A 21888-nucleotide genomic window follows, 5' to 3' on the forward strand; every position below is an offset into this window, starting at 1 on the left:
AATCGGGATGCACCTACACTAGCTGTGTTAGCTACTTCCTGCCTTGCTGGGACAGTGCAGCCCAGGAACAGAAGGGGTCATTTTGACTCTTGGTTTGAGAGGTGCGCTCCATCAGAATGGGGAAGGCCTGGTGCTAAGAGCTCTAGATGGCGAGATGGCGGGTCACGCTGTATTTACAGTCAGGAAGCAGGGATGGAGGTGAGCGGATGCTGGTGCTCAGCTTGCTTTCTTCTTCTTTCGTAGTTTGGCATTAGGGTGGCTTTGTCCACCTCTATTAACCTACTCTTGAAAATTCTGGAGAGATTCGTCATGTCTGAGATGATTCTTGACCCTGTCAAGTTGACGAGCAATGCAAATCATTACGTAGACAAACGGAACCCTGTGTGAGACTCACCTGTTTCTATAGAAATGCCCAAGTAGTCAATGCAGCCATGTTTTACTGCGGTCCTATCTCTATATACATGCCGTTTCCAAGAACACTTAATCCTTGGTACTTAAAAAAAAAATAACGTCACACTCCTCAGCCAGTTGCTCTATCTTTTGTCAAGATTTTTTTTTCTTCTTCTGGAATTATTTATTTCTCAGTTGATGTTTGACTAGTATACACTGTTACCACAGTTCAGTATTTTTGCCTTTTCCTTCTCCCTTTTCTTTAATTCGTCCCTAAAATAGTCTCTTTACTGCTTCATGACACATGTAGTCTATGATTACCCTCTCCCATCTTCCCATGTCTACATTTGTTCCCCAAATATACATTCTTATGCGTATGTACATGTGTATATACATACATACATACATACATACATACATACATACATACATACATACATAGAAAGAGGGAGAAGTCAAGCTAGGTTAAGAGAAATCTGGTGGTGTTTGTTTGTGGTTACAGCTACATTCCTGGCTCACTGGAGGCTTTTTTTTTTTTTTAAATAAATTAAATCCTCAAATACCACTTTTTCTCAGTCCTTCGTTGCCATCATATGTCACATTAGTATCATGTTTTGTGTTTCTGCATTACTGTGATGAAGAGGTCAGTTTTACTTAACATAACCCTTTGACCTTCTCATTCACGTTATAAAGAAAGTGTATTCCCCTGGCGCCTTGTGTGGCTGCCCAGACATACATGTGTTTATTCCTGATAGCTTTATTTCTGTCTTTCATACAGTGCACTGGGCCTACAGCGGGCCTAGTTGTTACCGTGTGGTTTCTATTCTGCCTTTTATTTTCAACCCTAAGCTGTTATGTTCTCTTTATGCTGTATTTGAGGTGATCGACTGAGATGGTGGGGAAGCTGTAGGATGCTTTTGTAATCATTGAAATTCTACAGTTCAACATACTGGGTCGGTAAAGCTTTTAGTGCCTAGCCAAAATACTGCTGCTTTGTGACAACAACTCCAGAACGCATCGTGGGTATTATTACCGTGTTCTCTTATGGGGGAGAATCTCTTTCTGGAAACCAATTGTCACCGTTTATGTTAAAAGATATCGATGAATGTCAGCAAGGGAACCTGTGCATGAATGGGCAGTGCAAAAACACAGACGGCTCCTTCCGGTGTACCTGTGGACAGGGCTATCAGCTGTCAGCGGCGAAAGACCAATGTGAAGGTAGGTGTGTGTGACATCACGAACCGCTGAGACAAGGGTGAGTGACCCAGTCTGGGTCATTGTAGTGTCAGGAACCCAGGTGGTTCTACATAAGTCAGACAGTGAAGCGAGTTAAAGTAGAAAGATATGGCATTGGTGACTGGCGGCTAAGCATCAGTATTAAGAACAAAAATATTACTGTCTATGTAATGCTTTACACACAACCTAATGTCCATTTAAGCATTTAAATTAATTCTGAGGTTTTATGTAGTGGATTTCACAATTATTAAGTCATTATATTTTTCTGGTATTATGCTATAACATGTTAATAGTTTTCAGTTTGTATTTAGTTTTGTTTTTTTTTTCTTTGCCAATTTTGGTGCACTGAAATAGATTGCCCATTGTTCTCAGATATAGACTATATCATAAGCAAAGCCGTCTACTGACAGTGTTATAAAAGCCAGAACGTCTGATGGTTAGGACAAAGGTTCTCCCATTACCATCAAATGCCTGACTAATCTAGGAGTGAGCGAGCAATGGCAGGATATTCACAAACACATGTGTCTACACGTGTAAGTTAAGCAAATTGTGCAAGAATCCCTCTTACCCCACTTCCCTACAAATGAATGGATGCAGGAGCTGAGCATGATGTTACCAGGCAACCACACGCAGAGCCCTTTGGCAAAGCCTCTCAGGTCCTGTTCAATGGTAAGTCAGATATGGCCAGAAACACCTACCTACCAGCTTATCAACAGAGGAAAACGAACTTTAGCTGCCAGATACTATGATAATCTAACCAAAGATATGATTACCAGAGTGTAAGGAAAAAGGTAGGAGCAGCTACGTGTGTAGCACCTTATAAAAACACTGGCAGAAAATGATAGAAAAAAAGAAAAAAAAAGGGAGAACTGCTTTCTAGTGCCTAAAAAAAGTCCTTCAACAAGTAATGGGACCCGAGTGCCTACCCACAGCAAGGTGTTATCTGTGGCATCATAAAGACTGTGGCAAATATAACCTTTGCCCCCCGGGAAGTTTACGATTTCAATGTAACAGCGAGGGTTAATTCGTGCAGTATATTTTGTGCCACCCATATGTGGATATGACATATGACAGGTGAGTGCCCGAACTCAGGATCATGTGACTGAAACAAGTGATACTCAAGTTGAGTATGTGTGTGTCCAGAAGGGGTTGGTGGCAATGTGGAATATCAGATTAGGGGAGGGAAGGGGAGGGGAGGGGCGGGGCTATTAGATTTGGCCAGAATGCCATTGTTTTTAGGAAGGTAGAGAATAAATGACAATTGATGGGTACAGATAGAGTCCAATAAGTAAATTAGAAATGACAAAGAAATGGTGACATATATTCCTGGGCTACTTAAAAACAGAGGTTGGCAAATCTTTTCTGTAATGGACCAGATAAAAAGTGAATATGTATAGTGGTTTTAAATACAACTTTATTTATGCTAATTAGTAGGCTGGATTTGGTCTGTGCACTACAACTTGAGGACCCTTGCTTTAGCCTATTATAAGCCTATGTGTTTTCAAAACAAATTTGAAAACTTAATGTTACCCAAATGAGGTTCACAAATTACAGGAAACTATTTGCTACCTATTTTTAAATAGTTATAACTATATGAACAGATAGCTACATTTTTAAGTTCATTGGAATTTTCCTTATCATTGAATTAGCTTTTATTTGAGCTTAGTGTATATCACTGAATAGATGGTCTTGCTCAATTATAAACCAGAAGTTGTTGTTCCTTCTCTGGTACAAATGATGGGTTCTAGTTTCTCTGTGCTGTTTTGCTCACAGATATTGATGAATGCCAGCACCATCACCTCTGTTCTCATGGACAGTGCAGGAACACAGAGGGCTCCTTCCAGTGCGTGTGCAACCAGGGTTACAGAGCTTCCGTGCTTGGAGACCACTGTGAAGGTGAGCATCACCTCCTGCCTCATGTCCAGAGCATGCTATAGCCCATGACAATCTGGGATCTTTCTGCCTGGTGTGTAGGAGCTCAACTTTTGCCTTCATAATTGAGGGTTAGCTCTTTGCAAAGTATTTCCTTTCAATGTCATATGAGTGGGACAAAGATGGGAAGAGAGTGGAAATTTCCTTTGTGCCAGTGATGGACGGTTAATGACTCATTCATACAAAACTGTCTTCTGAGTGGCCCGAACTAGCAGGTGAGGGCTTTGAAGAGCTGGCATGAAACACTTCTACAAGGTGCCCCACACATCTACCACAAGTGGTCAAATAAGTTATGAACCAGATGATATCTGAAAAATTGTATTTGGGTTAATGATTTGATAGGATGGCATCAAAAGAAGAAAGGGCAGTTGTGCTAGAGGGAGCCCTGTGTTGTGGAGGGCCTGCTGTGGAAGGTTCTCTTAGGAAGACAAGAGGTAGCCACACCCACACAAATACATGGGGGAACCTAAACTGACCATCAGTGACTCTTGTGGCTTGCTTCTTGGCCAAGGAAAGAGGCTCACCAGGCCATGCCGGAATTTTTTTTTTTTTAATCATACATATAGTTGTTTTGTGTGTGTGTGTTACTGTGCATCACATGTGTGTGCAGTGCCTGTGGAAGCTAGAGAGGGCATCAGATCCCCTGGGATTGGAGTTCACAGTGCTGTGAGCTGCTGTTTAGGTAGTGGTATTGGAACCCAAGTCCTCTGGGAGAGCAGCCAGTGTTCATAACCACTGATCCATCTTTCCAGCCCCAACCGTGCCTGAATTTTTGATAGTATTCACCAGGGAATATATTCTTCTATTCTGGCTTTTTAAAAACTACGTAGGTATGTTATCAGCACACCCAAGATTTTTATTCTAAAAACATCCATTGCGTGACAAGCCAAATAAAAACCTGTAGCCAACATATTCTTTATTATTAATATACATGTTTATAAGATATAATTACGTTCCACAGGAAATTTTCCTTTGGATGTGTAATGGAGCTCATTTCTCTTAAAGTCAGGATTAATTTCCCCAGTGTTTGGGTTATAAATAGGACTGGAGCTCCTCCAGCTAACTCAGAGTTCTCTTTGAAACTACATTAGCACTTCAGCTTGCTAATTCCCACCTCGTCCTGTTTCCATCCCTCACCAGTGGAATGCGTTTTGCCATAATTAACTGTCTATGAGTGTCCACATACCGCTCACAGCTGTGGGAGGAAGAACTGCCCTTCTTGTTAGCTTTTATATTTACATGCGTGACTTTAAAAAAATTTTTTTAATGGAGACCTGATCTTCATATAGTATTTTCCCGCAGGCCCACTGGCCTCCTCTGAGAGCCAGAAGACAAGTGTGTGCACAAGCCTGTGTGTGGCATGGTCAGCGTGATGCTGGTGACTTCCTTGTCTCAGTTTGTAGAGATCAGAGGTCCATCAGCCTACAGAAGGCTCTGCCTCTGACTTGATGGGACTAGCTTCAACTTTTCAGCCACTAACTTCAATCCCACACCTACCTGATGCTGTTCCTCGGCTTCTCTGATGTTGCTCCCTGTACGTTGATTGTAGACTGTCACAACATAACTTGGTGCTTAATTGTCATCCTGGGGCCCTTATCTCTTTGTGGTTAATATTTGAACACCAACACTACAGTGAGAAGTCATAGTCTCTCTTTTCAAGTCAGAATATTTCATTTATGTATTTGTTCATCACAGTCATTTGGTGCTAACTTCGTAGGAGCCTGTACTGTAGGTACAGGACGTATATAAAAAACTGGAAAGCCCTGCCCTCCTAGAATTACCTTTATTCTAGTGAGGAAGCTAGCAATGGGTATGATAAATAAGTAAAAGGCTTATAAGTAATAGTTTGTTACATGGCCATAACTATTGTAAAGTGGGCAATGTGTGTGGCCTTCTGGAGATGGATGGTTTTAAATAAGAGAGGTAGTGGTGTCCTTAAGTCACTGCCTTGTGGTACTCATAAGAAGAACATTTTGTATTCAAAGTAATAGCAATGTTGAGGCTCCAAGTGGCAGGCTCTGTGGAGATGAGGAATTCTACATGACATGTTCATGTTTCCAATCCCAGAGTGATAGTTCAAGTGTAGCTATCAAATGAATTTGATGTTAGTATCTAGAATTGAAGGGTGAGTCCTGGGCCGTGAGCCTTCAGCACACAGGTAGTATTTAAAGCCACTAGGCTGACTGAGGTCACTCAAGAGGAAATTAAAGAGAAGAGCTCCGAGGCCTCCCAACACATAGAAGTGAAGACATGGCTAGGAACTGAGAAAGCAACAGATGAAATATGAAGGAGGAAAGCTAGACCTGTAGACAAGTAAAAAAAGGAAGGGTTGATGCTTTAATTAAAGGTGACAATTATAGCTATGCCATCCATGACTGCTAGGCAAAAGAAGACCGAAAATGGACCACGTCATTTAACAATGCAGAGGTTGTGGGAAAATGATGCGATTCCTCTGTCACTTTGTGGAAAATGTGTTTCTTAACTCCTGGGAAGACTCTCTAGTTGTACAGCTGCATCAAGACAACCCCACGTTAAGCACACTTCATGCTCAAGCGTGGAGGGAGGCAGCATCTTGCAGCTGGCCCAAGCTGGCACCAAGCTCACTAGGCAGCACAGGCTACCCCCTATCTTGTCATCCTCCTGCCGTGGCTCCTGGAGTGGGCTTTCAAGCATGCACCACCATGCATAGTTCTCACTCCAGTTTGTTTTTTGTCAGAGTTGTTGCAGATATTGAAAACATAAATGAAAATGCTCAGTAAACTCGACTATATCATAACTAAGTTTCTAAAGCTGTATGTTAATTTAAAATACTTAAAACAATGCCATTTTTCTCTCTGGTTTTGAGATGTGAATGAAGATTGGATTGTTAAATATTCCTGTTCACAGGTTTCTATGTGCTGCAGCATATTGCTGGGTTGTATAGTCTTTCTTTCTTTCTTTCTTTTTTCTTTTGTTTTTCCTTTCTTTCTTTCCTTCTTTCTTTCTTTCTTTCTTCCTTTCTTTGTTTTCTTTCTTTCTTCTTCTTCTTCTTCTTCTTCTTCTTCTTCTTCTTCTTCTTCTTCTTCTTTTTTTTTTTTGAGACAGAATTTCTCTGTGTAGCCTTGGCTGTCCTGGACTCATTTTGTAGAATAGGCTGGCCTCGAACTCACAGAGATCTGCCTTTCACTGCTTCCTGAGTGCTGGGGTTATAGGTGTATGCCACAGTGCCTGGCTTATGTGGTATTTCTTATTGTTCAACTTTACATTCTTGGGATTTGCCTCATTTTCAAATAGAGATCTTTTTCTTTAACTCAATGCTAGTGATCTAATAAACTTCATCCCAATTTGTTACTTTTTTTTCCTAAGGGGCAAAGAAAGAAAAGCTGATTTAAGATCAGCTTGACCAGTATTTACCTGTTAGAACAGCTGTGGGTGTAGTCAAACAAATATGCAACAATTGAATGTCTCTTCCACTGCAGAAACTAGAGTATGAAATGGTACGGCCACTTTAGGAAGCAATTTCTAAAAACATTAACTAATATAAATCTACTCTAAGATTCAGCCATTGTAAACCTTAGGAATTTGCCCAAAGCATAGGAAAGTGTGTGTCCACATGAAGACATAGCCATGTGTGTTTGTTTGGAGTAGACAAAATAGCAGTAGTCCAAAGTACTCATTAAAAGTCAAAGGGTAAACAGACTTATATTCATATAATGAAATACTACTTTGCAAAGAAGAGGAGTGAGCTTTTGATACAACCAGCACTGTGAATGAGTCTCAGAAACACTTAACTGCTGATGCCAAAGACACAAAGGGATCCTACTTAGGGGTGAGTGAGAGTGGAAATGCCTGTACTGTGACTATGGTGGTGGTGGTGGTGGTGGGTGTGTGTGTCAATATTTCAGAACACTGAGCTGAGCTCTAAAAAGAGGGGTATTTATAGTAAGTCATACTGCACAAAAGATGATGGGAAAAGTCTTTTTTAAAAAGCAACAATGCTTCTCAGCCTCATAGCAGCCTTATTCATAATAGCCAGAACCTGGAAACAGCCTAAATGTCCCACAGTTGAAGAATGGATAAAGAAACTGTGGTAAATTTACACCATGGGATACTACTCAGCTATTTAAAAAAATCCTGAAATTTGTGGACAAATGGATAGGACTAGAAATGATCATAATGAGTGAGTTAACCCAGAAGCAGAAAGACTCACATGGTATATACTCACTTATAATTATAATTGGACACTAGCCCAAAAGGCATGTCCCACGAAAGTCTTCACTTACCTGGAGACTCGGATAGATGTGAAGATATCCGATTGGGACTCTAGGTAAGAAAAATATAGGAGATGGGGAAATAGAAGGATCCAGAGGGTCCTAGAAACCTACAAGAAAAACATCAAGGGTCTGCTCAAACTATTGCACCAACCAAGGACAATACAAGGAGTAAACATCAAATCCCTACTCTGATCTAGCCAATGGACAGGACATTCTCCATAGTCATGTGGAGAGTGAGGACTAACTCTGACATAACTCTGGTGCCCCATATTTGACCACCTCCCCTTCATGGGGAGGCCTGATGGCACTCAAAGAAAGAATAAGCAGGATACCAAGATGAGACTTGATAGCCTATGATCATATGGTGGGGGAGGAGATCCCCCTTGTCACAGACCTAGGGGAGGGGAATAGGGTGAAAGCAGGAGGGAAGGAGGAATGGGAGGATACAAGTGATGGGATAAAAATTTAGATGTAATCTGAATAAATTAATTTTAGAAAGCAACAATGCAGTTGCGTAGAAATGGCGTGTCATATATGTTTTATGTTTTACAGCAGCCAGTGTAGGTGGACACTCATAACTTCATCTTGACAGAGTGAGATGATAAACCTTCATTCTTTTTTTTTATTTTAAGACTTTTGAAAAACATTTTCATTGATTCTTTGTGAGTTTTATATCATGCAACCCTGTCTTGCTCCTCTTCCCATCCCCTCATACCCACCCTTTGCCCTTACAGCCTCCTCCCCCCCAAAAAAACCCCACAAACAATAACAACAACAACAACAACAACAACAACAACAACAACAACAACAACAAAGCATAGAAAACCTCCCATAGTGGAAGCTGTAGTGTGTCACAGTGTGTCTCACAGTATATCCTGCTGTCCACACATCTTCACTTGCAATGTCCATTGTAATGAGTCACTGCTCTGGTTCAAGGTCTCTGGCTTCTGTGACACCATCAATACTGATCCTCATCAGGATTCCTTCTGTTTCTCCTGCTGCTGCCCTGTGTCATGGAGATCCTACAGCTCTAGATCAGCAGGACGGGCCCTTTCATGCAACCCAACCATTTGTAGATGATATAGATTTTGAAGTGAGCCAACTCAGAGCCCTGGACCTCGGCCTGGGTGGTGGCCTAGCTGGTCAGTGCACTGGCTCTCCCTTATCCGCACTGCCAGGGCAAGCTCTCCAGCACTGCCATGGCTAGGCCACCCAATACTGCCATAGGGCGGAGGCAGAGTCAGCTCTCCTGTTCTGATGCCCTTGACTGGTTCACTGGCACTTATGCCTCCTGAGCAAGCTCCACTGTGCTGCCAGTCAAGACTCAGGGCCCACTCTCCCAAGTGCTTCAGCCTAGCAGGGGCTAGCTCACTCTTGCCTTCAACATCAGGGCTAGCTCCACTATGTTGCCCAGCCAAGATGCAGAGCCTGATTTCCCAGTGAGGGGGCAGGCAAAGTGGGGCTCAGGTGAGCCTGTCTCCAGGGCAAGAGAACTGGGGAACTGGCCCTGCCGCTCCTATGCCGTGAGGTGGTGTGGGTTGGGGGTGATGCCCCCACTTCTGCCACCTGTGGTGGTCAGGAGAGCTGGTCCTTTCTCCTTTTGTATAGCAGCCCCTTAGTTAGTTAATTTGGTCCAATGAGGGAGCTTTAATCCTCATCCTCGTCCTTGAGCTAGACAGCGAGGAGTGCTAGGGAAACTGCGTTACTTTCTGTATTCACTCTCTCCTTAAAATTCTCTGCATAGCAGCCATCAGAACTACTGGCAAGAGATACCATAAATGTAAAATTGTGAGTAGACAATGGAAGTTTTATTCCTCCTCTTTCTTGAACACTACTCATTTAAACCCTGCACAGACACAGCAGAGAATGGGCTTGTGGTGTGTGCTAGGAGTGATGGACTCTGGCTAGGAGTCGCCGTGGCAACAAACAGGCCCCGGAAACATCTGCCTGATGTGAGCCTCAGTGTCACCAAAACCATCTTACACCATCACATCACAGTCAGAACTCAGTGTTGCTCGGTTGTCAAGCACTTGCAGTGGACATATGCTTTACATCTAGTTGCTAAAAAGCCAGGCAGTCTGCTTATGAGAAGCCCTCAGACTTAATTAGGATTCTGCTCCATTTGATTCCACGTACAGAGGTCCCCCATCCACATTCTATTGCCCAGACGCCAAATAAATTCTGTTACCAACACCTTTGTTTCCTTATATCTTTTCTCTAAATTCATATCGCCTCTAAATGTAGCAACACTCTTGTCAGGTAATTGTATTTTATAACGATTCTTATGTTAACTTTTTTTGGGACCTGTAAGGCAGTTTAATGTCTTATGTGTTTATTTTTATTAATACAATGGCATTTGGAGTTCTGGTTTTAATAACATTTCCCTTTGGTGTGGGAAGCTTGCCAAGCACTTTCAAACCGGATCTTATACATAGATTAAGGAGCTTAAATATGCTTAAGATATACTTAGCAATATGTGCTTGAAGAAATGTATTCTCTATTATCAAAAATAATACAAACAAGTAAATTATTGTTTAGTGAAAAATTGCGACTCTTCCTCTCCAAGTTAATTGCATCTAATGTTTAAAACTTCCATGTAGTGCTCAGGAGTCTGAAACAGGAAGACTGTGAGTTCCGGGCCAGTCCAGACGACATAGACAGTCTCTCATTGTCTCAGATGGACCAGTTCTGTGTTTATTCAAAGCTAAAACCCTTCTGGGTGGCCTTTGCAGTCAGGAGGCAGAGGCAGGAACATCACAAATTTCAAAATTGGCTACATAACAAACCAGACTCTATCATTAAGATAGCAAAACCACATACACAAAAAAAGGCTAAAAATTATTTCAAAATGTTTCATTTAACATGAAACCTATCCATTTGAAATCATGTACTGTACATACTTTGCATGTTTGTGTGTGTGTGTGTGTGTGTGTGTGTGTGTGTGTGTGTGTGTGCATATAACATGTATAATCTTCCTTATGTTGCTCACTCAGTCCCAACTTGCACACTGACTTGCAGATATCAATGAATGCTTGGAGGACAGTAGTGTCTGCCAGGGAGGCGACTGCATCAATACTGCGGGGTCCTATGACTGTTCGTGCCCGGATGGATTCCAGCTGAATGACAACAAAGGATGTCAAGGTATGTCTCTCTTTCCCTCTCACTACCCACACAGTCGTTCAGTCCTGCAGTGCTTTCTGATAATAATCTGCACATCTGTGCTTGCTTTATTCATGTGGAACTGAAGCCATGTTGTATTCCAAAAGCCTGTTTCTGAGCTGTACATCAAGTGTAGGGATGTCTTGCTTTGAAGCACACCGTGTTAACCAAAGGTCGCATATGTCATAAATGACATTCTCATTTTGTGTGACTCTGGGGTCACCTGTGCTTTGCTGGGCCTTCCATGGTCCAGCCTTGTTGGTACTTGATTCAAAATTATCTCTTGGCTTGTTTGTGTCTATCATGAATGTATTTCGTTTTGCTTCAGAGACAATATTTGTCCTTTTTACAGTGCCTGTTTCTGTCCAGGGCCTGCCATTTCTTTCTCTCTTCCAGAAAAAAAGCTACACTAATGACTTGGTTAAAATAAGGAGGCACAGAGATTAATACTTTTCAATGTCCGCATCAACCTTTGTTTTCCCAAACAGCAATTTGGTTGACACAGGATGCAAATAAGAACACAATAAAGTACAACACAAGTACCGATATGTACAATCATAGTAACTTAAGTTGAGTGCTCACTGTTGGTGTGGCTCTCAGTTCTTACAGCCACATGAAAGGTACTTTTCCTTGCACTCCATTTGTAAGTGAATAACTGAGATCTAGGAAGCTAGTGAGCATGCTCCTCCCCAGTAAAGGCAGAGCTGAGATTTGAACCTGCAATCTTTGTAACACAAGAAGACAGGCTAAATGACTGTTTTATGGGGAAATGTATTGACTTTCCCTTTGACTTTGGTAGATACGGTGTCCAATATTGACAGCTGTATCTTTCTGCAGCCACAAGTTTTCTGGCACACATCAGTCTTAGTAAGTCCGTTGCACTGGAGGCACTGCTCAGCGGTAGAGCACTTGCCTCCTGTGTGAGAGGCCTTGGGATCAGTGTGTAGCATTTTAAAAAAAAAAGAAGGAAGGAATGAGTGATTGAATGAATGAAAAAATGAACAGACTAAACAATTTATGCCCATTTTCCAATGAAAATCTATACATATATCTACGTTTACATATGTTTATTTCTGACACATGAATAAATGTTTTATGTTCCTCTCCCATTATAGAATTGTGCATAATATTCAAACTACAAATAAATAAGAATGTATATGAATATTATTATTATTATTACTGTTGATTGCCACAAATGACTCTCCCCTGATATATCCAGATGCCCCGTATCTTTGACAGAGAGAATGCCCTCTCTCTGCAAAATGCTCTATTTGCATGTCACTAGCTGAGCTCCCCTATAAGACATGGAGGCATGAAGAACATGGGCTTTAGCCTCAGGGTCTTTTATAATTAATTTCCATAGGTTATGGTGGTGCACGCCTTTAGTCCCAGAATTTGGGAAGCAGAGGCAGGCAGATCTCTGTGAGTTTAAGGCCAGCCTGGTCTACAAAGCAAGTCCAGGATAGCCAGGGCTACACAGAGAAACCCTGTCTGGAAAAAAAAAAAAGAAGAATTAATTTCCTCATTAGTCCCAAGATTTAAATATGTTCCATCTACCTCATTTGCTGCTAGGCATTTCTTTGCTATCATAATGCAATAAGTGAAATTAGGTTTTTAGGTTTTTTCAGTGTAGAAATTAAATGTGCTCAGACTTGAAGCTGTGGAGAAGGAACATTCAAATTATATGTTTCTGTCAAAATATTTCCATTTTAGAACTTTAAACAAAATTAATCTTGATTTATATAAAAATGCCAAGAGATGAAAAAGAGAAAAAAAAAACCTCAAAAACCTAAGAAATTTGAATCCTGGTTTTTATTATAGACTTTTTGGCTGAAAAGTGGTATTTTCTTTTCTAATTTCTTTTGGCTAAATAGAGGTAAAAACCAAGTCTCAGTGCATGTGGCCCGAGAGCCCACGCTGAACATTTTATCATTCAGCTCCCACGGCTAACTCCCCAGAACGCACTCAGTCAGCTGACTTATTAAGTGCACCGCATTCTCTCAATACATAAAATTCCCGTCTGTGGCCTGAGGTCAACTTTTCAAAGATGTGACTACTCCAAAAGTATGGTGGTTACTGGGCCATCAGTCACGGATTGACTTTGCTCTCCGTCACATTCTCTTTTCCAGAGTAAATTAAAATTTGAAAATTTGTGAGTCCAAATATGTGATAGGCATTTCTCTTTTACGATAACATTATAATTGCTGCGTGTGTGTGTATGTGTGTGTGTGTGTGTGTGTGTGTGTGTGTGTGTGTGTGTGTGTGTGTGTGTGTACATGTTCACATATGGAGGTCAGATGACAACTTGAAGGAGTCAGTTCTTTTCTTCCACCATGTAAGTCCCAGGGATTGAACTCAGGACCTGAGGCTGGGCAGCAAGTGCCTTCTCCCTGGCATTTCCAAAGCAAGGCCTGTGTACTGGGTAAGTGGGGTGGAAGACTGGGTTCCCTTGCTCATTTTCTCTTATTAGGCTGCTCACACAAGCATGCCGCCTCACCTCCCTTTGAGTGATCTCTTTCGCTCTGTCGCTGGAGGCCGCTTTTGTGATCCTTCCAGTCCGTCCACGATCCTCTAGTCTCATGATTATGTCAGTGCTCTGCTGAGAGGTATGGGTCTCAGAGTTTGTTTTAATGCCGCAGATGTAATGAATGGCAATGTAATTACCCAGAGGCCATTGCTGAGTAACTAGGTGACAGGCATTAGCTTTGGCAGCCTTACCAAGTCAAGACATTTTAGTCAGAAGTATGCTTAAGAGTTTTTTTTTCTTCGTCCCGCAAAAATAATGATGATGTGCAGGCAGAATGGAAATTCCACGTTAATAGTCTCTTCAGGAATGTGGCAGGGTACGCAAGAGATTCGGAACACACTTGAGTTTCACGTTTTGGCTTACACATGCCAAACTGTGAATTTCTATGGCATTCCGGACCCGTGAAAGAAATCCAACTTAAATACAGTCTGGCTTTCAGCTCAGAGTTACTAGCGGCGTAGCTCAGAAATGAATGCTTCAGTAAGTGCAATCCAAATTGAACGCACATGTTTCTCTAGCACTAGATATTCATGTTGCTCTTTTTTTTTTTTTTTAGCAGTTTCCTGGGGGAAAAGTCTGGGAATTCACCTTCGGTTCCTGTCATCAGACATCTTTAGACAGTTCCTTGCTAATCGTTGACTTCTTTGAAAACAGGATATTTGCGTGCAGTGTTTACCGCACAGAGCTGCAAAGTGTTGGTAGCGTTTAAAGGGCTTCCCAGGGCCACAGAGTAAAAAGCGGAAGGGAAGTCTTAGGGAGCCTTTAGGGCTTGGCAGGTACAGATGCGCATGCTATGTGTATGGTATTGACACTCAGGCCGGTGGAGCTCCTGGCCTAGACAGAGGTGATACCAGGTGCCAGGGTGGAGGGGAGGAGCAGAATTGAAGTCCAAAGGAAGGTTAGGATTCAGATTTGCCCATGTAATGGGTTATCAGTGGGCGGGGAAGAAGCAGAAGCATCAGAAGCCTTATTTAAAAAAAAAAAAAAGAAGAATGTAAAATGACACTGAGAAATAGGTGAGTAGACAGTGAGCTGCGTTTCCTTGTCCTAGATGTAAAAACGGTTTAAGAGGCAAATCTTCAAGAAAATATGACTAATTTCTGCTGATTATTCTTTTATTTCATGTTGGCTTTTAGGGTTAGCATACAGAGTAATGGGTTTCACCGTGGAGTCTTCGCACATACTTTGTGCTTATTGGTCCCCACTTTCTCCTCTAGCTTCCTTGCCCCCCTCTTTTGCGTTCCCCCTGAGTCGTGTCTCTTCTGCTTTCATCTCACATGCCTTCAATTATGCTTGTTTTTCTGCTCCCCCTCCTTTAAGATCTTTCCCCCTTCCTGTGGCCCCTTTCTAGTTTCATGACTTACACCCCCACGCATACATGTGTACACATACACATAAATTAAGGTCTAGGGTCCCCCCATATGAGAACAAACATGCTGTATTTGTCTTTCTGAGTCCGGCTTATTTCCCTGAACATAATGATTTCCAGTTCCATCCATCTCCCTGCAAATGCCACGATTTCATTTTTTTTTCTTTATGACTGAATAAATTTCCATTGTATTTATATATAACATATATTTTTTAACCCATTCATCTATTGATGGATGTCTAGGTTGGTTCCATTTCCTTGCTGTTGTGAACAATAAGTATGAAGGTGAAAGTATCTCTGTGGTGTATTGACTTAAAGAGTAATTTGGGTGGATACCCAGGAGTGGCGTGGCTAGGCCATATGATACTTATATTTTTAAATATTTTAGAAACCTCCAGATTGATTTCCATAGTGACCGTGCCAGTTTATACTTTCACTAGCAACGACTAGTGGTTCTTCTTTCTCCATGTCCTCAGCAGCATTTGTTGTCCTTTGTTTTCTTGATGACAGCATATCTGACAAAAATGAGCTGGAAACTCAAAGAATTTTTAATTTGCACTTCCCCCATGAACAAAGGCATTGAATGTTTTTCCAAATATTTGTTTCCAGTTGTATTTCCTCTTCTTTGAGAACTGAATACTCAGCTCTTTAGCCCATTTATCGATTGGAAAATTTGTTTGTTTGTTCCATGTTTAATTTTTGTAGCTCTTTAGCCTATGTATTAAGTCTCTAAGTGAAATATAGTTCAAAAGATTTTTCCCCTACTCTGTATGTGTGTCTGTTCTGATTATTGTTTCTGTTGATGGTCTGTTAGTTTCTTTTTTGCTTCAGCAGTGGGTAAGCCAGGTAATCTAAGTTATGTGGTTATGGAGAGATGTAGAAGGCAGAGCTAATAAAGAAAAGCAATAAAATCAGTAGTTGTTACAAGTTACTCTGCACAGGGATTGGCAGAGCAAGCAGAGAGCCTCCAGAAGACCCGAGTGAGCAGACAGCGGTGGTGTTTTGAGGAAAAGAGTGAAGTTGCAGCTCAGCATGCTTTATTTGCCACTAGGAAGAACATACGTTCTGCTTGTTCTGCTGTGACCTTTGTCTGTGCTGGGGATCCATCCTTGTAGAGAGCACTCAGAAAACACTTGAGTTGAAATAAAGATGAACTTCTAAGAAGAAACGTTGAGGCCCTCCATAGTATAAAGATGAGAGGGACCCTAAGAAAGTTCAAGAAGACAGAAAGTGGCCTGCTGGGATAGTGCTGAGGACATGTGATCATTTTTCTGACGTCAATGACCTAAAAGAACCCAAACCAATTTCTCTCCCTTCGATGGAGTAGTAGTATCATGGAGAAATTTTTTGGTGGGTCAATACTTACTGAAACATGGTATGAAGGGTATGGAACTCAGGGTTCACACATCCTCACCAAGGAGCAAACCGTGGTGAGGGACACAGATAAGTTTACCAGCCAGAAAAATATAGTGCGTGTGTCTGTACTACTGTGACAGGTGAGCTGCCTTGGCCTTCCCCGTGCTGTGGTCATCAAGGGCACTGTTAGCCACCGTAATAAGAACTGGTTTGAAAGACCATTTTGCTTCCTAACTCCCCATGTCAACAGCACTTACAGTTCCTCTGTCACTCTGGCCTGGGAAGCAAAAGTCCATGAAGGACAAACAATGTAAGATGCTCACACCCTTTGCCCACGGCATCAGCTGTTTACACATCTTCATAATAGTAGCCACTTCTGGACCTCTAGGTGTGCATTAAGTATTGTACTGAATACTTCACCCTCACTAATTTTCACCATTACAAACTCATGCACACCATAACTCGTCTGGCCTACATTTCCTCTTATTTTGTTTCCATTACTCATTTTCAGTGAAATATAGATTGCAGTTTACTTCCAATATATCTAGCAGACATTTATAGAGTGGCATTTATGAGCTAAATACTATATACAAGGCGTGTCTGGCCTTGCCGTGGGGAAGTCTACATCCTGGGAATGGAGAAGCAGGTGTGCCAGGACTCCAGAGGTTGGGGTGGGCGGGGGACAGGGAAGAAACAGCTTTCTCACTGATGACTATTCCTTGGATTGTTTGTTATTCTTGCTCAAGGCTCCTCTGCTGTGTCTAAAGCAGGGGCCACTCTGGGTTGAACCTCGGAGATGGCTGTTTTTATAGGTTGACACGGTTGAACGGCTGCTGTCCTGTGGGCCGCCCTAAGTCTTTTGTACCTCTAACAGTTCAGCTTGCCCCGTGGTCTGGGCAAGAATGGGTTACAAAAGCAAAGTCGACTCCTTTCAAGAACGGCTTTTCCCTCCTATATGACTTGTATTGGAGGAAAACAAACCAGATCTCTTTTTCAAATATTTGCAACTCTCCTTTACATTGCAGACATTAATGAATGTGCACAGCCAGGCCTCTGTGGGCCTCATGGGGAGTGCCTCAACACGCACGGCTCTTTCCACTGTGTCTGCGAACAGGGGTTCTCCATCTCTGCGGATGGCCGTACATGTGAAGGTAAGAGAAGCCACGTGAAATCCTGTAACTCTGCCTTGTAGAGGCTGAGGGGTGGCTTTCTACTAAACAGCAAAAAGACTCTAAGACTTAAAAGGTGTGTGTAATCCAAGACCCAGGGCTTCTGTGCGTCAGGGTGACTGGTACATGACGGCATAGCTCAGCAGTTGTTGGCATTTTTTACGTAGAATAAGCCGAGGTTGTAGTGGTGAGAAACCCACAGGTAGTTCCTATACTGGCACTGCATTAATGAGTGAAATCTGCTGGAGCTGTGGATTCTAGGTAGACACAGTGACACTTTTCCTGTTTCCGTTATCCTCTGTGTGTGGGTCACTTGCTTATTCTGTTTATAAAACATGATGTCCTGCTTGATTTCTCTGAACTGTTTGGGAGCAAGGAGAATCTAACATTATTCCTCTTATCTCCCTACCTCTAAGCCAGGGGTTTTCAACCATCCTAATGCTGTGACCTTTTAATACAGTTCTTCGTGTTGCGGTGACCCTGAACCATAAAACTATTCTCATCGCTACTTCGTAACTGTAAATTTGCTACTGTTATGAATCATAATGTGAATATTCTGGGAGGCAGAGGTTAGTGAAAGAGGTCGCAACCCCGCAGCTTGAGACCCGCTGCTCTAAGCCAACCCATTTCCTTACTTGCCCACTTTATGCACATTCCCCAAGGTTTTATTAGCCTGTAAGATGTTCAGATAGCGCCAATTCCTGTTTGTGGTCTCTGCATGTTTGCAGGTTACAGCGCTGGCTATGAGCTTTATGTGAGCTTTATGTTCTTCATGATTTTATAGTTTGATAAATGAAGGAGCAATTCATCTGAGCTTTTTCAAAAGTATGCTAAGATTGCCACGATCCTAAGTCCATTGTATCTTTTTCTAAGATCTGGGCTATTGAAACTCGCCTACATTTTGAAAAAGTACGCTGTAAACGCTCTATTCTAGGCCAAAGAGAGCGCTCGGATTCCTCGCTCTGAAAGAATACTGCAGCCGGAAGTGTCTGCTCTCTTGCCGCTAGTTCTACAATGGAACCCGGCCCAGGGCCGGCGTCCACGCTCAGCTGAAACCAATTATTATATTGAGAGGAATAAACCGATCTTATAAAACGGAGATTGTTGAAATTGTTCTCCTGCTGAGCAGACAAAACATGGAGGCCAGATCTGGCTGCGACGGGAGGAAGATAGTGCGGGGTAGTGCAAGAGCAAGCAGAGTGAAGAAGTGTTTGGAAGGAATCCTAAGTGGGGAAACAGAGGAAGGCAGTGCTCTAATGTGGGCGATGGGAGATTTACAAGGAACTCTGGCTTCGGTGTCTCATGTTTCATGTTAAGTTTATGTCTGGCGCTCCGAGGCTGTAGTGACTACACACGTTCTTCCCGGAGCCCAGGGTGGGTGCTGCTGCCTTGCCTCAGTCCGTCGGGAGCGATTCACAGAACCCACATTTCCAGAAAGATGCAGGCTTACTGGTGCTTGCTTTGCTTCACTCCAAATTGTGGGCAGTAAAGTCCTCCTTTCCTGAGACTTGGTCTCAGTCACCACAGCTAGTGGCTGTGGATCTTCTAAGGTGCTTGCCCCTGACGCTGTTGTTCCAGGCAAATGTAGCCGGCGGTAACAGAGTCGTGCGTATCTGTATATTAATTTTTATCCTTCATTCTGTACATTTCTAAACGTGGATTTCTGCATATTGGAAGTTATATAATTGCTCTAATTTGGTCGGTCATTTACTTGGCAAGGCCCCGACTTTAAAAATGTGATTTTTGAGAAAACGTTTACTGCTTTGTAAGTTGTTGTGCCATCTTTGGTATTTGTTCCATGCCTCCATATTGCCAGAGATTTTACAAGTAACAAAAGGCAATTTTAGAAAATCACACTGATGTATGGCAGTACAGCTAATTATTCAACATGTTATTTTCTTCCTTGAATAACTTCCTTAAGGATTTTGTTTTTAGGGATTAATCCAATACACCAAATTGGTCCAAGTTTTCTTCTGTTGGATTTGTTCCGAAATTTATGGCAATAGTGTTGTCCTCACTCAACCCTTAGCTGTAGTGTAGGACCAAGCCAGCTCATGTGATCAGGGTTTGGCAATGGAGCTGGCGTGCATAGTGTTCGAATTAAGGCTGAGAAGTGGTTGGTACCCTTGGTCCATGTCCAGTCACCAGCTTCCTTCTGAGCCCCCGGTTAAGCAGCTGAAGCCATGGCACTGCTGGGGAATGACACACTTGCTTCAACCAGGGTAAACCAGCTAGGGGTAATACGAAGAAGCTGGCTCTGCGTAGCCAAAAACTGTGGGGCCCTTACCAGATCCCCCATATCTTAAATTGTTGTCAGTGTCCAGCTTGATGGCTGAATGACTATCAGGAGGCAAATCTTCAGCCTTAAATGATTTGAAGCAGCATGGCCAGTTCTAATGGACTAAGAGGGCATCTCCGGTCCTTCATCTCCCCCATCTCCCCTACCTGTGTGCGTTACCTGGGAGTAAGAAGTGGAGGGCCATTCAAAGCTCTCGTGGGGGCGGGAAGCAAGAAAGCTGAATAATGAGCTGTTATTCAGTCATTCACTGAAGTATTACTGGATGTCTGGTCAGTGCCAGACACTGCTCTGAAGGCACTATTCACAGTTCCTGCCCATCTGGAGCCTGTGTCATAGGAGGGGGAAATCAAAATTAAATAGGCACATAGTCCGTAGGACACTTTCCGTAGGATACAAAGGATTCATAATCATATGACATCATCGCACCTTAGGGATATATAAATAACTACATGGTGTGGCATGCCATACATCCTGTAATCAACACATTGTAAATCCCAGAGTTGGGTGCTAGGAAACCACAGAGCAACGGGGCCTTTAGATGGACACTGTCCCTGTCCCTCCCTGTTGTCTCTCGGTTATATTTCCTCTTCTCCTGCTACACTCTTTTCACTGTGTAACCAGAGCTCATGTGTTGTGTATAAAACGACCGTGGATTTGCTTATTTCCCTACATCACAGTTTAACAACCCATTTCACTCTATCCACTTCCTTTAAAATTCCCAGTTCTTTTGCTCTTTAGTTGTATTATTTTTTGTGGAATTTTAATTTACATGAGTGGTATTTTGTCATGGTGGTCACTAGGCAGCTCAGGGAAATGGCTTCATCATCATTAACAGAGTGGGGGAGCTGGAGCAGAAACACTGGGAGCCCTCGGACTCCTCCTAGGTCGCTGGGGAGAAGCCTCTCTTGCTCCCTGACTTTGCATCACTCTGCCCTCCAGCCTCATTCCCGTTGTGTGTCAAAGCTTAGTGAGAATTTGTGTTGTAACCCGGTGGCGTTTGGGAACATCCCATGTCTTTGGAGCTTGTGTGCCCTCAAAGTGACTCACATGATGGAATGGCCACATTGGTTTCACAAGAATCCAAAGGAGCCAGAGACATCATAAAACATTTGTGATTTTCACAACTTCAGAATCTTTTCCTTCACCATTTTCCCTCTACTGGTCAGTCATGCTAATTGGGCTTCCTACCCATGTGCAGTAAACCCCTTCACAAAGTCTCTTAGTTCAGATAACATTTTCTTTCTTTCTTTCTTTCTTTCTTTCTTTCTTTCACTCATTCATTCAAGAAGCAATTTGTATCTATTTAAATTGCTGTGAGTGGACCTTAGGAGCTCACACGTGCTTGGTAAACACTCTACCACAAAGCTATATTTCTAGTCCTCAACAAACAGTGATTGCCTACTATGTGCAAATGACTGTACTAACGACTGAAGCAGCTTTAGTAACCACCACCCAAAATGCAGCTCCACCAACTTTTTTGAGATAACTAATAGACAAGTGTAAATTATATAAGACATTAGGAAGTGATAAGCCTTATAAATAAAGAAAGAAGTAGAGCTGAGTTCAAGGAGCCATGAGATCTAGAAGAAGAGAGGAAACTGGGATGAGGCTAAGGAGGGTGGTCGAATTGGCCGTTCTGCTTCTGTTGGTGAAAATGAAGAAGAAGAAAAAAAATTATTTTGTGTTTGAGTAAAATATCCATATTCAACGCCTCTTAGTTTTAAATTAGTCTTTCGCTACTGTGAGGCAGAGCATGATCAGCAGATAGACAAAGGGTCAAAGTGACAGGAAGAAGGCCTTGCCCTTTCAGCAGCAGGAATCCTGATCCCAACAAAGGCAACCCAACAGTGAGTGTGAGCCCTCCTGTGCAGTGTGAGCTTCGGCTGAGTGGTCGCAGTGCAGGCTGCATGGTGACAGCAAATGGGAGACAGAGTCAAGCACAGCCATCTGGAGACATGCTGTAGCCTCACCGGGAAGAATCTACAACTACTCTTGGAAGCAAATTCTGCTTTAAAAACCAGATGCATGTCTGTCGTTACTTTTTTCCCCCTATTGGAAAGAAAAGATCAAAGCTTTCTGTTTTAATTCTACCTTCTACTGCTCTGCTCCCATACCACCAATAATGCTGCTGCTGCTGTTCTCACCTCTCATAATAATACCCTGGTTTGAATATGTGATGGCCAGCTCATTCTAGCCTT

General features: G+C 42.5%; 1 protein-coding gene across 8 annotated transcripts in view; it reads left to right on the top strand.

The window, feature by feature from the left end:
- The window catches only part of LTBP1 (latent transforming growth factor beta binding protein 1), a 381021-nt gene that overhangs the window by 296872 nt on the left and 62261 nt on the right, over positions 1–21888 (top strand). For 7 of the 8 annotated variants that reach the window (XM_084793790.1, XM_084793788.1, XM_084793791.1 and 4 more), the window contains 4 exons: positions 1486–1608; positions 3400–3522; positions 10830–10952; positions 17248–17373. In XM_084793790.1, coding sequence (XP_084649916.1) covers positions 1486–1608; positions 3400–3522; positions 10830–10952; positions 17248–17373 — 495 coding nt within the window. The remainder of the gene's footprint in view (positions 1–1485; positions 1609–3399; positions 3523–10829; positions 10953–17247; positions 17374–21888) is intronic. The other variant, XM_084793789.1, reaches the window with a different exon arrangement.

The sequence above is a fragment of the Acomys minous genome (genome assembly GCF_964271855.1).
Source record: "Acomys minous genome assembly, chromosome: 8".
Lineage (NCBI taxonomy): Eukaryota > Metazoa > Chordata > Mammalia > Rodentia > Muridae > Acomys > Acomys minous.